This window comes from Hyperoodon ampullatus (assembly GCF_949752795.1).
Source record: "Hyperoodon ampullatus genome assembly, chromosome: 8".
NCBI classification, from domain to species: domain Eukaryota; kingdom Metazoa; phylum Chordata; class Mammalia; order Artiodactyla; family Ziphiidae; genus Hyperoodon; species Hyperoodon ampullatus.
The window spans coordinates 40,338,207-40,353,517 of NC_136921.1; the positions used below are offsets into that span (position 1 = coordinate 40,338,207).

The window sequence follows — 15,311 nt, forward strand, 5'->3', positions numbered from 1 at the left end:
GATATTTTCAATCTGTAGTTGGTTGAGTCCACGGATGTGGAACCCATGGATACAGAGGGCTGACTATATATTCTGAGTACTTTAGTAGACCCTCATCAGTTATGATTTTCAAGTATTTCTCCTATTATGAGGTTTGTCCTTTCACTTTCTTGATAATGTTATTTGAAGCACAGATTTGTTTGTTTGTTTGTTTTTGTGGTACGCGAGCCTCTCACTGTTGTGGCCTCTCCACTTGCGGAGCACAGGCTCTAGACGCACAGGCTCAGCGGCCATGGCTCATGGGCCCAGCCAGTCCACGGCATGTGGGATCATCCCGGACCGGGGCACGAACCCACGTCCCCTGCATCGGCAGGCGGACTCTCAACCACTGTGCCACCAGGGAAGCCCAAGCACAAATATTTTTAATTTTGATGAAGTCTAACTATTTTTTGTATATTGATTTTATATCCTGCTACTAAACTTGTTTATTGGCTCAAATAGTTTGTGTGTACATATGTATTCTATGTAAGATTGTGTCATCTGTAAACAGAACTTGTTCTAATTCTTCATTTCCTACCTGCATGTGTTTTTTTTTTTTCTTTTCTTTTCCTTGCCTAATCGCTCTGGTTAGGACCTCCAATGCAATGTTGAATGGAAGTGGCAAGAGTGGACATCCTTATTTTCTGCCGGATGTCAGGGGAAAGGCTTTCAGTCTTCCTCTGACATTAAGTTAGCTGTGTTGGTGCCCTTTATCAGGTTGAGGAATTTCCCTTTACTTTTTAGTTTCTTAATTGTTTTTATTATGAAATAATGTAGAGTTGCCAAATGCTTTTCCTGTGTCTATTGAGATGATAGTTTTTTCTGTTACTCTGCTAATATGGTATATTACCATTGGTTTAATATATTGAGGCAACCTTGCATTCCACTTGGTCATGGAGTATAATCCTTTTTATATGCTGCTAAATTCAGTTTGTATTTTGTTGAGGATTTTTGTGTCTATATTTATCAAGGGTATTGATCTGTAGTTTTCTTCTTCTTGTGATATCTTTGTCTTGTTTCAGTATTATGATAATACTGTCCTCATGGAATTAGTTAGGAAGTATTCCTTTCTCTTTTTCTTTTTGGAAGGCTTTGTGAAGGATTGGTGTTAATTCTTCTTTAAACATTTGGTGTAGAACTCACCAGTGAAGCCACCTGTTCCTGGATCCTGGCCTTTTAATTTTCTTAGAATTTTTTTTGATAATTAATGTATTTACTTGTAATAAGTCTATTCATGTTTTCTGTTTCTTCTTGAGTCAGTTTTGATAGGTTGTGTCTTTCTAGGAATTTGCTAGGTTATCTAATTTGTTGGCATAGAGTTGTTTATTATGTTCCCTTTATTTCTATAAGGTCAATATTAATGTCTCCTTTTTTTCATTTCTAATTTTAACAATTTGAGTCTTCACTCTTTTTTTCTTGGTCAGTCTAGCTATAGGTTTGTCAATTTTGCTGATCTTATCAAAGAACCAGCTTTTGGCTTTGCTGATTTTCTCTTTTTCTATTCTTTATTTTGCTTGTTTCCACTCAGATCTCTATTTCTTCCTTCTCCTTGTTTTGAGTTTAGTATTCTCTCTTTTTCTGACTTCTAGTAAAGTTTAGACTATTGGATTAAGATCTTTTAAATATATTTTAATGTGTTTACAGGTCTAAAGTCTGACCACTACTCTTCTGTATCCCATGAATTTTGATATATGGTGTTTTCATTTTCATTCATCTCAAATTATTTTCTAATTTCCCTTTTTTTTTTAACTCATTGCCTGTTTAGGACTATGTTGTTTAATTTCTGCATATTTCTGAATTTCCACAGTGTCCTTCTGTTACTGCTTTTCTAATTTTGTATGATTTTCATCATTTTATATTTACTGAGACTTCTTTTATGGCCACCAAGTATTCTTGATCCTCTCTCAGAAGCATCTTCCATGTGTACTCCTTTCTGTCAATTCCCACTGCTACTACCCTTGGCAGGCCCTTTTATCCTCCCATATAGCCTACAAACCACTGCCAGGTGAATCTTAAAACATCCCCTAGTTCAGTGCCTTCCATTTGTTGACAAAATAAATCCACAATTCTTAACCTGCCTTTTAAGGTCTTCTGCAACCTGGACCTAACCTATCTTTTCTATTCTCAGTTCTGAAAAAACTTTCACCTTGGGCCATGCCTGTAGAAATAGTCACATTAAATTAAAAATGGCATGACTTCTAAGATTAGCCTATAACCATACCTTACCATTGTTAAATATGTATCCAATTGGTAAATCTGTAGACTCTTTGTTCTCCTTTTTAACCAATTGTTGGTTTTTAAAATAGTTACTCCTTGTTTGTTTCCATCTGTGAGATGGGAATTCTAGGAAAATTTGAAAGTTGCTCAGTTGCTCCCCACTTAAACTCTGTGACTCTTAGAATTGTCATCTTTGCAGACATAATTGTATCAGATTTAATCAGAGGTTAAGGGGATTAGAACAGAATAAGAACCTCTTGGATACTATTAGCAAAATTTTATGTTTTATACACATATTTATAAAAACTTTACACAGCAAAAGCAACCATCAGCAAAATGTAAAGGCAGGTTACTGAATGGGAGAAAATGTTTGTGACTAATATACATCTAATGAGTAGTTAATATCCAAAATAGATAAAGAACTCATACAATGTGATAGCAAAAAACAATTAGATTAAAAATGGTCAGAAGATCTGAATAGACATTTTTCCAAAGAAGACATAGAGATAAATAACAGCTACATGAAAAGATGCCCAACATCACTAATTATCAGGGGAATGCAAATCAAAACCACAGTGAGATATCACTTCACACTTATTAGAATGACTATTACCAAAAAGACAAGAAGTAACAAGTGTTGGTGAGGAGGTGGGGAAAAGTGAACTCTGGTGCACTGTTGCTGAAAATGTAACTTTGTGCAGCCACTGTGGAAAACAGTATGGAAGTTCCTAAAAACTTTAAAAATAGAACTACCGTATGATCCAGCAAGTCCACTTCTGGGTGTTTACTTGAAGAAAAGGAAAACACTAATTTGAAAAGATATGTACACCTCCATGTTCATTGGAGCATTATTTACAATAGCCAAGACATGGAAGCAACCTAAATGTTCATCGATTGATGAATGGATAAAGAAGATGTTGCAACAGCATGGATGGGCTGTGGAGATATTATGCTAAGTGAAATATGTCAGAGAAAGACAAATACCATATGGTCTCACTTGTATGCGAAACCTAAAACAACAACAACAAAAACCAGGCTCATAGATGCAGAGGGCAGATTCGTGGTTGCTAAAGGAAGGGAGTAAGGGGTGGATGAAATGGTTGAAGAGGGTTAAAAGGTACAAATTTACACTTATAATATAAATAACCCATGGAGATGTGGTACACAGCATGGTGACTACAGTTAACAATACTGTGTTGTGTATTTTAAAGTCTCTAGGAGAGTAGATCTTAAAAGTTCTCATCCCAAGAAGAACAAAATTTTAATTATGGTGACCAGTGTTAACTAAGCTAATTGTGATCATTTTGCAATACATACAAATATTCAGTCATCATGTTGTACACCTGAAACTAATATAATGTTATATCAGTTATACCTCAATAAAACAAATTATGCCTCACGCTATTTACAGCACACAATGCAGCTCATTCCTGGAGAAGCCCCTCTGTGTCTTTCAGTGTCCAGACCAAATGACCCTTATTCCATGAAATCTTTACTGTTACCTCATCAAAAGTGATCTGTTCCTTCTTAATGCCTCTGACACTTTGTTCTCTTATTTTTCCTTTTATAATATATATTTAGGTGTGTGCATTTTCCCCTCCACTCACCTATAAGTACTTTGAGGACTGAGTAATATTTAGTACCTCAAATGTTTTGTACATAATAGGAAACCCTGTAAGTATTTTTGAGACAATGATTGAATGAATAATTTTTTTCAATGTATTTTCTGTTCTTTGTCCTTTTTCCAGTCTTACAGCCCTGGACTTACTCTATCTCTTGCCTGGACTATTGGAGACTTCTCAATCCCCTTCATTAATCTGGGATTGCCCTTCTCTACTTAGTATTTGCTACTTGTCCTCCTTTGTCCTTTTACCTATTTCTTTAACAGTGATGCCCCGCTGCAGAAGGATCTGCTGTGTATTCACAGAGTGTGAGCCTGTCCCAGGTTCTTGTGTTTAGCTCCCAAGTTCTGCAAAAGTCCTCACAGACTTCCCCCCACTTATTTTTTCTTATTTTCTAGTGTATTAGCTCCATTATAGACAGTGAAATGATCAGATATATTAGCCCTACCTCTCCCACCTATTTTTCTTAGTATATTCTACTTCAGATCCTTTTCTCAGGGTCTTCCTCATTTCATTTTTATCTATTCTTCAGTGAAATTTGCCATCATTACTATAGAACCCTTCTCTATTACTGAAATAGAAAATTATGTCTCTATTCTTTGATTTCAAAGCTGTTTTTCTGCCATGACACCTTCCCTTCATTATTATGAGAGAGAAGGGATCATGTCATATCTTTTCATATCTCCCATGACACTGTCCCTAGCACACAGTAGGCACTAAATACATATTTGTTAAAGTGGTGAATACATACATTTAAAACCTTGATCTCTCTTGGAGCATTCAGGCAACTCCTGAACTTATACTGACTCCTTGTTTTTAAAAATTTATTATCTCTTATGAAAGAGGTACAAATATTCCTTAATTTTAGTGTTGGACAGTGGTTTTGTAAACTGAAAACTTCACTTGTTATCATCATAATGTATCTGTATATGAATTTCACTGTTTTCCTTTTATTACAAGGATACATATACATTTGAAACTTGTTTTAAATCAGTCACTCTTTCAGGATTTCTCATTAAGGAGGATAAAAAAAAATATACTTGATTTTGTTGTTTTGTGTCTTGTTTTCAACTATCATTGTGAAATAGATGGAATAGCATAAATTACCAAGTGGGCTGAGCCAAATAACCCTCCCTTGATTTAATGTTATTCACATTTTAGCTTTGAACTGACAAATCCATTCCCTGAAGAGCAATTTCAGAGACTGGGGAGGAGTATCTTGTAATATCCAACAAAGTTAATTGTCATATTATTCAAAAAGTGCAGGAATCATGGTTCCAGGAGTTCGATTTACCTTTTTATCACAGCATCATGTCGTTGAGCCATTTTCCATTGGCTATGATTAAAATTTCTTTTCCCAGGAGGAGTGAAATATGCTAGCGCTTACATTTCAGAGACTGGATAATGTGACTTGGCAATATACCTCTCTATAAAGACCTTTAGATGTTCAGAAGTTACTGTTAATGCTTAATGTAAAAGGAGTAATTCACTGAAAATATTAACTTTTAAAAGTCTTTTGTTCTTTGAAGGTGGTTTCCAGAAGTGCAGAATATTTATTACCAAGGTAATAAAAAAAAGCTATTGCCAACTGGTGACAGCAGTGCCAAGTTGGAATCTTTTTTCAACTGTGCTGCTACACTTATGACTTTACAGCTGCAGGACCTCGCTTTGGTTTCCATGCAAGATTTCACGGACTTAATTGCACAACCCCTCGTAAGTAAGGTTCAGTTACACCAATATTCATCTACCAATTTATTTATTTTCAATTCTTTCATAGTGGATAATTATAAAATAACCTTTACCAGTGGAAGAGCAGAAAGTATATCTTTAGACCTATCACACTTACGTGTTTTTAAAAAAAAGACTTAATGTCAAGCTGCATATGTAGGATATATTATTATCATCACATTGGTGAGGTTAGTGGAAATAAGTAAAAATTCCCATAATTGGGAAATTTGGGTCATGAGGGCTGGGGAAGATTTCTCCAAAGAACTCTTTTCTTTCTGGAGGAAGGTCCTGTTACAGGGTGAGTGGAGTCTGGGAATTTGAATGTTCTCCTCTTGGGCTCCTTCTTTCATGATTCTAGAGCCCCACTGCTGTGCACATCTTCCTTTTTCTGGAATCTTGACCCTATAGTTGATCTGTAGGCTCAGTGGATACTAGATACCAACAAGTCTCGCTGGGAATGGCTCTTGCCCTTTTTGGTACAGTTCCTCTTTGGCTTAACTGTCTAGGACATAAGAAGAAAGGTGAGTTCTCATGTATCCTAATTGGGACCAGTACACTCCTTAGTCTACCACAATTCATATGCATATATATATGTATACTTTATTATATATATATAACTTCTTTGTTGCAGGATTCTGTTAGAGCTTTTGAACATCCAGGTTTTGTCATGAGGCTGATTCTTGATAACGACTCCATTAAGTTTGAACCTGATTTCAATGACTATATAGACATCCTTCTAAATGTTTATGATGTCATGATTAACGCTGTCAGTTTTGTGCCAAGAGTTGAGGCAAAATTGTATTCCAAGTTGGTAAGTAATAAGGATATTCTGATTGCTTCAATTTGCATGATGGTATTTGCTTCAAATAACTTCTTTTAGTATAGACAGGTATCCTCTGCTTTACAGAATACAAATGGCCTAGTAACATTGGCTTATAAGGCAGTTTTGCTTTAAAAACATACTATTTTCCCATTAGCTTCTCTTAAATACTGGTTTCTTTGACCAGTCTTCTATTGAACTCAGCTGAAAACTTTCTGAGGGGGAAGAATTAAAGTTGTGATCTGGTTTGAAGCCATCAATGAGCATTTGCTGTAGCATTCACACCATGCTGTTGACTGCTGTTATACTTTTCCAGCTCTGTAAAACTCTCCTCCAATTAGCTACCTTCCTGATACACCTTCTTCCAGGAATAGTCATGTCTCCTTACTTCCAAATCATAGATCCTACTTCCCTTCTCTCTCTGGCCAAATATTTAGCAAAGTTCTGCTGAACTACAATATTTCAACAGTAGTTATTGCAGTCTAGTATATGAAATGAGCATGTCTGAAAATTCCTTAACTTAAAAGCTTTTCAAGTTTTGTAAGTCCAAACAGTAGCTTTCTTCTTCCTTTTTCATTTTTTAAAATAGTGTATGAGTATTTCATACATTCAAAAGAGTGCAGGAGGCTAGTGTTTAAAGTTTTAAGCAGTAATAGAGTTAACACCTTCATACCTTCAACCTAACTTAAACAATGATTATTACCTTTAAGCTCTACCTCCCAATTGGTCTTTCCTCTTCATATCCCTATCCTTCTACCTTCTAGCAAAGGAATCACTAGCTTGCACTTTGTAGTTATTTTTTAAATTAATTTTTATTGGAGTATAGTTGATTTACAATGTTGTGTTAATTTCCGCTGTACAGCAAAGTGAATCAGTTATACATATACATATATCCAGTCTTTTTTAGATTCTATTCCCATATAGGTCATTACAGAGTATTGAGTGGAGTTCCCTGTGCTATACAGTAGTTTCTTATTAGTTATCTATTTTATGTATAGTAGTGTGTATATGTCAATCCCGATCTCCCAGTTTATCGCTCTTCCCTTCCCCCTTCATAACCATAAGTTTGTTTTCTGCATCTGTGACTCTATTTCTATTTTGTAGATTGGTTCATTTGTACGACTTTTTTAGATACCACACATAAGTGATATCACACGACACCTGTCTTTCTCTGTCTGACTTTACTCAGTATGACAATCTCTAGGTCCATCCATGTAGCTGCAAATGGCATTATTTTGTTCTTTTTTTATGGCTGAGTAATATTCCATCGTATATATATACCACATCTTCTTTATCCATTCCTCTATCAGTGGACATTTAGGTTGCTTCCATGTTCTGGCTATTGTAAACAGTGCTGCAGTGACCATTGGGCATTTTGTAGTTATTATTCTGAATTCTTAAACATAAACTTACCACATGTCTGTATATCTGTAAACAGTTTCTCTTTAGTTTTTCTATGTCTTTGTATAGATGGAGTCATCTTATAAATAGTCCATTTTACTTAATATTGTGATTGTGACATTATTCGTTTTGAGAATATTATCTTTTTCATAGAGCTTCTAATTTTTTTGTCATTTTAGTTTTATTTTCTCGGAATCCATTAACTTCTTTTTTTAAGCTAGGCCTGGTCTTTTTTTTTTTTTTTTTTTTGCGGTTCGCAGGCCTCTCACTGTTGTGGCCTCTCCCGTTGCAGAGCACAGGCTCCGGACGCGCAGGCTCAGTGGCCATGGCTCACGGGCCCAGCTGCTACGCGGCGTGTAGGATCTTCCCAGACGGGGGCACAAACCTGTGTCCCCTGCATCGGCAGGCGGACTCTCAACCACTGTGCCACCAGGGAAGCCCAGCCTGGTCACTTTTGATAGTCTCTTGTACTTAGTCATGTATTCATTACTCTTCTCTGTTTGCTGATCTGACTCCTCCTGGTGGTTTATTTCTGAGTGTTTTTTTTTTTTTTTGCTTTTGCAGTACGTGGGCCTCTCACTGCCGTGGCCAACCACTGCGCCAGGGAAGCCCCTGTTTTTTCTTTATTATTATGGGCTTATACATGTAAAAACTTTATGCAGGGAAGTCTTTGAGGCCTTGATTTGGGTTGGTTTCTCTGGATTTTGCATATTCTCTTGACATGTGCTCTGGAGGCCCCTGCAAACCCAAGACCCTTTTTTTTTAATGATTTTTTTTTAAGGGAACTTTATTTTTATTTATTTATTTATTTATTTATTTGGCTGCGTTGGGTCTTTGTTGCTGCGCGTGGGCTTTCTTTAGTTGCAGTGAGCGGGGGCTACTCTTTGTTGCGGTGAGCGGGCTTCTCATTGCGGTGGCTTCTCGTTGTGGAGCATGGGCTCTAGGCATGTGGGCTTCAGTAGTTGTGGCTCGCATGCTCAGTAGTTGTGGCTCATGGGCTCTAGAGTGCAGGCTCAGTAGTTGTGGCTCACGGGCTTAGTTGCTCCACAGCATGTGGGATCTTCCTGGACCAGGGCTCAAACCCGTGTCCCCTGCATTGGCAGGCGGATTCTTAACCACTGTGCCTCCAGGGAAGCCCCCAGGACCCTTTTAAACAAAAATTCTTGCCTGAGGATTTTGTGGATGACACTGGCAGTGTGAGTGCTTACCCAATTGTGTAAGAGAACAGGCTTGTGGTTCCAAATTCTTAAGACCACCATCCTTTCTCTTCTCCACTGAAAAACAAGGCCAAAACAAGGCATTTTCCTTTCTTGCCCCCTCATTTAAAGGTTCTGTCAGCTTTCAGCATTCTGAAGTTTTGTGTCCTCAGAACCCTCATTGTGAGGTTGTGTCACTTTTCATTGTTCCTGGCTTTATGTAGGGGTATCAGTTGACTTCCCACCTTACTCAGGCTTCAGGCTTTGTTTCCTGACAGCCATTCTCTCACCCATGCCGCCCAGCCCCACACATGTGCCCATCCTGCTGGAGACTCATTAAAGCAAAGCTTGGGCCACCAGGGATCAGCAGAGTCTCCAGGGCAGCTGCTCACGTCCGCATATAGTTACCTCCCGCTTCATGTATGCTCTCATGTTTGGCCCCTTAGCCTTTCCTTATTATTTTACTGCCTTAACCATGCATTATAAAAGTTATATTTGGCATTTTCCCCAGCATATTTATGTGTTTTGAACTAGGTCGTTGTTTTCAAACAGGGTATCTATTCCTCATATTACCATAAATAGAAGTCTCTCAAGAAACTTACTGTTTACTTTGTTTTTTTGTTTAATTCCAGTTCACCTATTGCATCCTTTTGTATTCTGTTCATACCCCGCCTTCCTCAAGAATGACTAGATGTAGCTTATGAAATAGACAGATATAACAAGTTAATAAGTTACTAGATAAAGTTTGAAGTGGAAAAAAGTATTATAATCATCTGAATGAAGACAGTTGCTCTGATTTTATGCTTATAAAATATGGCTCTAAACTTCCTGGTTTCTACAGTAAAGAGGAAAATATAACAAGTTTTAGACTGCTCAGGTATTTTTTCTGGTATCAAGTTTTGAGAGATAGGTCTTACCTGGGGCATTATATGTAGGATAATGATTCTAAAACCCTATGTACCAGCATCATGTGTTGACTTCTAAAAATACAAATCCAGGGGTCCCCGCCACCCCCATTCCCTGCACCTAGAGATGTAGATTTACAATGACAGTCTGTACTCAGAAGTAGGTATACTGGTAAAATATCCATAGGTGATTCTGGCAATCCCTCAAGTTTGGAAACAAGTGACACAGAGGGTACTTGAATATTAAGGAGCTTCACATTAGATCCAACAATTTCACATTGCAGTACATAATACATATTGCTTTATCCTAAAGTTCTTTCTCAAAAAAGATGACACCAAGCATCTTCTGTGCCCTGGGGGGTGAGGTAGTGGTGGTGATGATGGGATTCACTAATGTAGCCATGAAGCATCTAGTTCTGAAAAAGTGTGATTTCCTGAAATGTCCACTAGGGGGCATAGTGGACAAATGCATCCTGGATACCTGAACAAATTACCCAGTTCTCTAAGGAATCCTTTCATATTCTCAATTTGAGAGCTGTAGAATATTCACTACTGGCAGTGATTTTTGTTTGTTACAGTTAAAAATCGCTTTTTTTGGACAACAGGTAGAGAGCATATATATTTTTTAAGTGTAACTTGGTTCAAGATAATAAACCATATATGTGCATTTACTTGTCCTCTTATTCAAAAGAGAAGGAGACAAGTTGTTGAGATTAGTTTGCTTATTTAAAATTGTTGTCTGATACATTCTTGCCCACATTATTCTAATGGTGGTAGCAGAATGCAAATCTTGCTACTAGGGATTTTAGTCTGTCCTAGTTGCTGTTCACACTGACCTCTGAAAGCTCAGAGGTCAGTGAATGAGTAAGCAATCCTTCTTTGTTCTACATACATTACTCCTCAAGGTGAAGAAGGGCTGTGGCTGTGATCAAAGACTGTGATCATATGACATTGAGCTGACTTATTTTTTTTAAATAATGTACGATGCAAGTGCTACCTTTTAAGCTAGCATATACAGTTGTACAAATAAAACATGGATTTTGCTGTTTTGATTTTCCAACTCTTATTTTGTGTATGTTCTCAATTGACTGCTCTTTCCTCCATACAGAAAAACAAAACACTCCTAGGTAGCTTCTAAGAAAAACAAAACATATGAAACCTAGATATTTAAAATACTGCTGTGATTAGACTCTCTACAGATATTGATTAGACTCTCTACAGATATAGATTAGAAAATCCGAGGGACCTTGTGAATAAAAAAAATCACAATATGGTAAGATGGGCATTTTTACAAAGCTGAATGATATGGTTACCTTAATTTAAAGTATTTTAAGTAACTCATATTGTTTTTATTCCTTTGTTTAGGAAAGTAAGTCTAAACCAACAACTTTGAAGCCAATAATTCTGAAGGAAGTTGTTGAAGCTCACAAAGAGAAGATTAAGGAGGTGGTTATGTGTGAGAGCGTGGCACCGAATGAGCACCTCAGACTCTATGACAAGTATGATTTTTTAATTAGCAAAAAAGCTGAGCAAGATGCTGATGCTTTCCTTGCAGAAAATCATAATTATGAGAAAATAATACACGAAATTCACAGATACCAAAAACTCATAGAGGATATACAGTACACATCTAGAAAGGTAAATGACCCATTTTGTACAACTGTTCTTTGTACCTAGTGATCTTTTCCTAGCTTTATTAGGATGTATTTCTAGACCATACAGTGAAAGAATTAGACCGTTATCATCAACAGAAAACTGTTTGTTGGGTCTTTTTATGTGTCAAGCATTGTGGTAATGCTTGACACATTGTGGTAAGCCCTGGCTATGCAGAGGTAGACGAAACCCTATAAGCCTGACTTTTAAGTAATTTATTTTAACTTGGCCCTTCAAAAATATCAAGAACTAATTTTTTTTTTGCCTTGGTGTTTACAAATCCTTTGGAAAATATGGTAATTATACCAAAATGTGGTTACTTCTGTTTAGTAGGAGACTGGTAATTAAACATTTTCTTCTGTTGTCCTTTTTTATATTTTCCAAAATTACCACCATGATCATGGTGGTAATTTTTGTACAGAGCAAGTATAACATTTAAATCCCGCTATCTATGAGGCAATAACTCAATTCTCCAAAGTTTTTATATCAATTATTGTCCTGAAATAGAATTGGCTTCCAAGATACACTGTTCAAGGAGATTCACCCAGAAGATAGTGGTAAAATATAAGAGTATTTGCAAAACCCTGCCTGCATCATATTAAAAAAAAAAAAACTCAGTTGTAATAGATCACACACACACAAATCAATATTATGGAAAAAGGTAAACTTGTGGGAATCATTTATGTCATTTCATGTTTATTAAACTTTTAATACCTAACATTGCAGACTATTCGTTTAGGAATGTTTGAAATGCGCTGTGAGGAATTAATCAGAGCTTTGGTGAAGCGAGCAGATATTATTTGTGGAAAACTTATAGCTAAAATGTTCAGAGACCATCAGGAAGTAAATACAAGGTATTTATTTAATATTATATTTTTATTTTGGGGGGTGGAGGAATTAAATAGAATCAACTGTCACTCAACTAAAGTAATGGATTAGAGCAGTGTCATAAATGATAGAAAAGAAAAGATAAAGCCAAACTTATTTCAACTTGGCTCTAAGTGTTATTTTGTGATTTTTACCATGAATGTATTTATTTTTTCACCATGAATGTGCCTTCCCAGTTGTCTGAATTAGGGTGGTATTAAAATGTGTTTGCATTTCTTTTGTACAAGTCAGGTGGACATTATCTAACTTCAGACTTTTAAGTTTGTGTAATCAATACACAAAGTGAGTTTTCACAGTGGATATACACAGTAGTTGTCAAGGATCTCAAATTTGGAACATCATTTTACTGTAATTACCCTTCAAGCCCATGGTAACACGTTACCTTAACTACAAACTCATTTGTTGTCCAATGTGGAGATTTTTAGGAAAACTGACTCATGTTAAGTAAACTTTCAGAATGCTAATGTGTGAAGCAGAATACCTGTTTAAGACAAGAAGTGTAGTTAGTTTTCTAGCACTGGTGATAGTGTGGCTCCAGAAACCTCTTTCCTGCTATCAGTTACATGGAATAAAACCCCAAAAAATAATCAGAATTTTTTATAATTATAGCGTTAGAGAAAAAGCATTAAAAAGATATTTCTTTTAGCCTGTAAGAAGCCTGGAGGGAGCTTCATCTACCTACCATATGTCAGGTACAGCACTAGAGACTTGGACTGAATATGAAAAAAATTCCTGAAGGAAGTCACATTGTAGAAGGGGAAATAGGCATCCAGTTCAGTAAATTACAACAGAGTGCCATAAGTTCTGTCCTGAACCACAGAAGTAGAACAGTAGAGAAGGAAGTGATTAATTTCCTTTCAGGGTGAGGTTTGGAGGAGAGGGGAAAATCAGGGAAGTCTGCAAAGAGGAAGTGATATAGGAATTCATTTTGAAGGATGAGTAGGAGTCCGCCAGGTGAATGATGTGGGTGAAAGAATTCCAGTTAGAGGAAATAATACGTAGAAGGGAGTGAAGTATGAAAATGGCATGGTGTATTCCAAGAACAAGGAGTGGGTTGTGTTGCTCTCGCAGATACTGTGAGGGGGGAGGCTGAAGAGGGAGGCACCACGTGGAAAAGGGCTAGGACTCGGGTGGCTTATCTGAGAAACAGAACAGTATATTCAGCTTAAAGTACCTTTTCCTCTAAAAGTACTGGAAGAATAGTGAAAATGTCTTTTACTTACAGCATTTCATGCTGAGCGAAATATTTGCTTTAATTTCATAACTATTTCCCTGCCTCTTAGCTGCCCCCAGAGCTCATGCCAGTTCTACTTTTTCCCCTTTTCTCTTAATTATGCCTCTCACCAGACACACTGACTGTATAGAGGATATACCAGGACTATTATAGGAACCGCTAGATACAAATACCCTCAACTCCTTGCCCTTACGTGTCTCATCTCACCTCTCCACGAGCCCCTCCCTATCTGCCTCCCCACATTCTCAGAGGTCAAGAGTCTGTCAGCCACTCACTGTTCTCATCTCTACCTATGAGCTCAGCCCCCTGGCCTCCCATCCCTCTGGACCTGGCTCTACTAGTCGTCCCCTCTGTGTCTCATTTTAAATCTCTCCTTCATTGTGGATTCTGCCTCTGAAATTTACAAACACGGTCAAAACCCTCTTCTGTCCTCCAACCCTCCACTTCAACCCAGCATCATCACCATCCATTCCCTCTCCTTCACCTCACAGCCAATCTTCTTGAAGAAATTTCTGCAGATGTTATCTGAACTTCCTTAGCTCTCACTACTCTGTTTTTAAAATCCCATAGTAAGTTCATTGTTTATATTGCCCACAACCTAAATCAGTAGGAAGTATTTGCATATTACCAGAAGCTTCTGAGCACACAGGCCCATTTTAACCATGCCTTCCAAGTAGACCACCTTTTTGTGCCATCTCAACTAAATCTCTGGTAGAGCCCTTAAAACTCTAGGTTGGAAATGATTGTTCATAGTCTTGCTGTCCCTACTGGATTGTGAACTGCTTGAGAACCATTATTACATCTTACACATTTGTGTACCTCTGTCACTTATTACTGTAGTTGGGAATATAATAGATGATCATTAAATGTGTATTGAATGAATGAGTAAATGAGCACAAATTTGCTTTTAATTAATTAGATGTCATATAGGTAAGATAATCTGACTGTATTTTTCATGTAATAGAACATTAAAATAGTACACAGGAATATATTTAGGAATAAAATTTAATTATAGAAGATGCGTTTTGTCTGGTGTTTCAGATTATGTGAGGAATTTGAGAAGATATCTGAAAAAGCTCTTAGCACCCCTCCAAATACAGCAGAACTGATGGAAATGAAGGTATTGTTTATAAGCTCTGTATAGTCATGTGTGTAAGTAAATTGTTTTTCTTTTTTTTCCCCCAGCTTTTATAATTATTGACATGATAATACAATAACAAATGCTCCAAAAGTTAAAACAGAGGCTTAAAATAGTAAGTTACACACACACACACACACACACACATACACACACACACAGAGCTCATGAGTGTGAAGTTTGGTGATTCAGGCTGCACACTCCTCCTAGATGGTTCTTCTGGACTCAATCAGATCAGCTAGTTCTCAGCTGGGTTGGCTAATGTAATTATCTTCAGCAGCTTGACTCTGCTCTGCTTGTCTCTCAAACTTTAACAGGCTCACCTGGGCATGTTTTTATGGTGTGGTAGAGGCACAGAAGCAAGCCCAATTGTACAAATGCTTTTCAAGTTTCTGCTTGTGTCACATTAGCGAATAGCCTGTTAACCAAAATGGCCACAGAGCCAGTGAGAGGACACTACAAGGACAGACAGTGGGAGAGGTGAAGTATTG

The 15,311-nt window shown here is 37.1% G+C and overlaps 1 protein-coding gene across 1 annotated transcript in view; it reads left to right on the plus strand.

Annotated features, from left to right (window-relative positions):
* Positions 1-15,311, plus strand: part of DNAH7 (dynein axonemal heavy chain 7) — a gene marked incomplete at its 5' end in the record, with an annotated part of 238,622 nt that overhangs the window by 39,499 nt on the left and 183,812 nt on the right. The window contains 5 exons of the mRNA XM_079710686.1: positions 5,387-5,570; positions 6,217-6,396; positions 11,273-11,545; positions 12,287-12,414; positions 14,724-14,802. Of these exons, the coding sequence (XP_079566812.1) occupies positions 5,387-5,570; positions 6,217-6,396; positions 11,273-11,545; positions 12,287-12,414; positions 14,724-14,802 (844 nt within the window). The remainder of the gene's footprint in view (positions 1-5,386; positions 5,571-6,216; positions 6,397-11,272; positions 11,546-12,286; positions 12,415-14,723; positions 14,803-15,311) is intronic.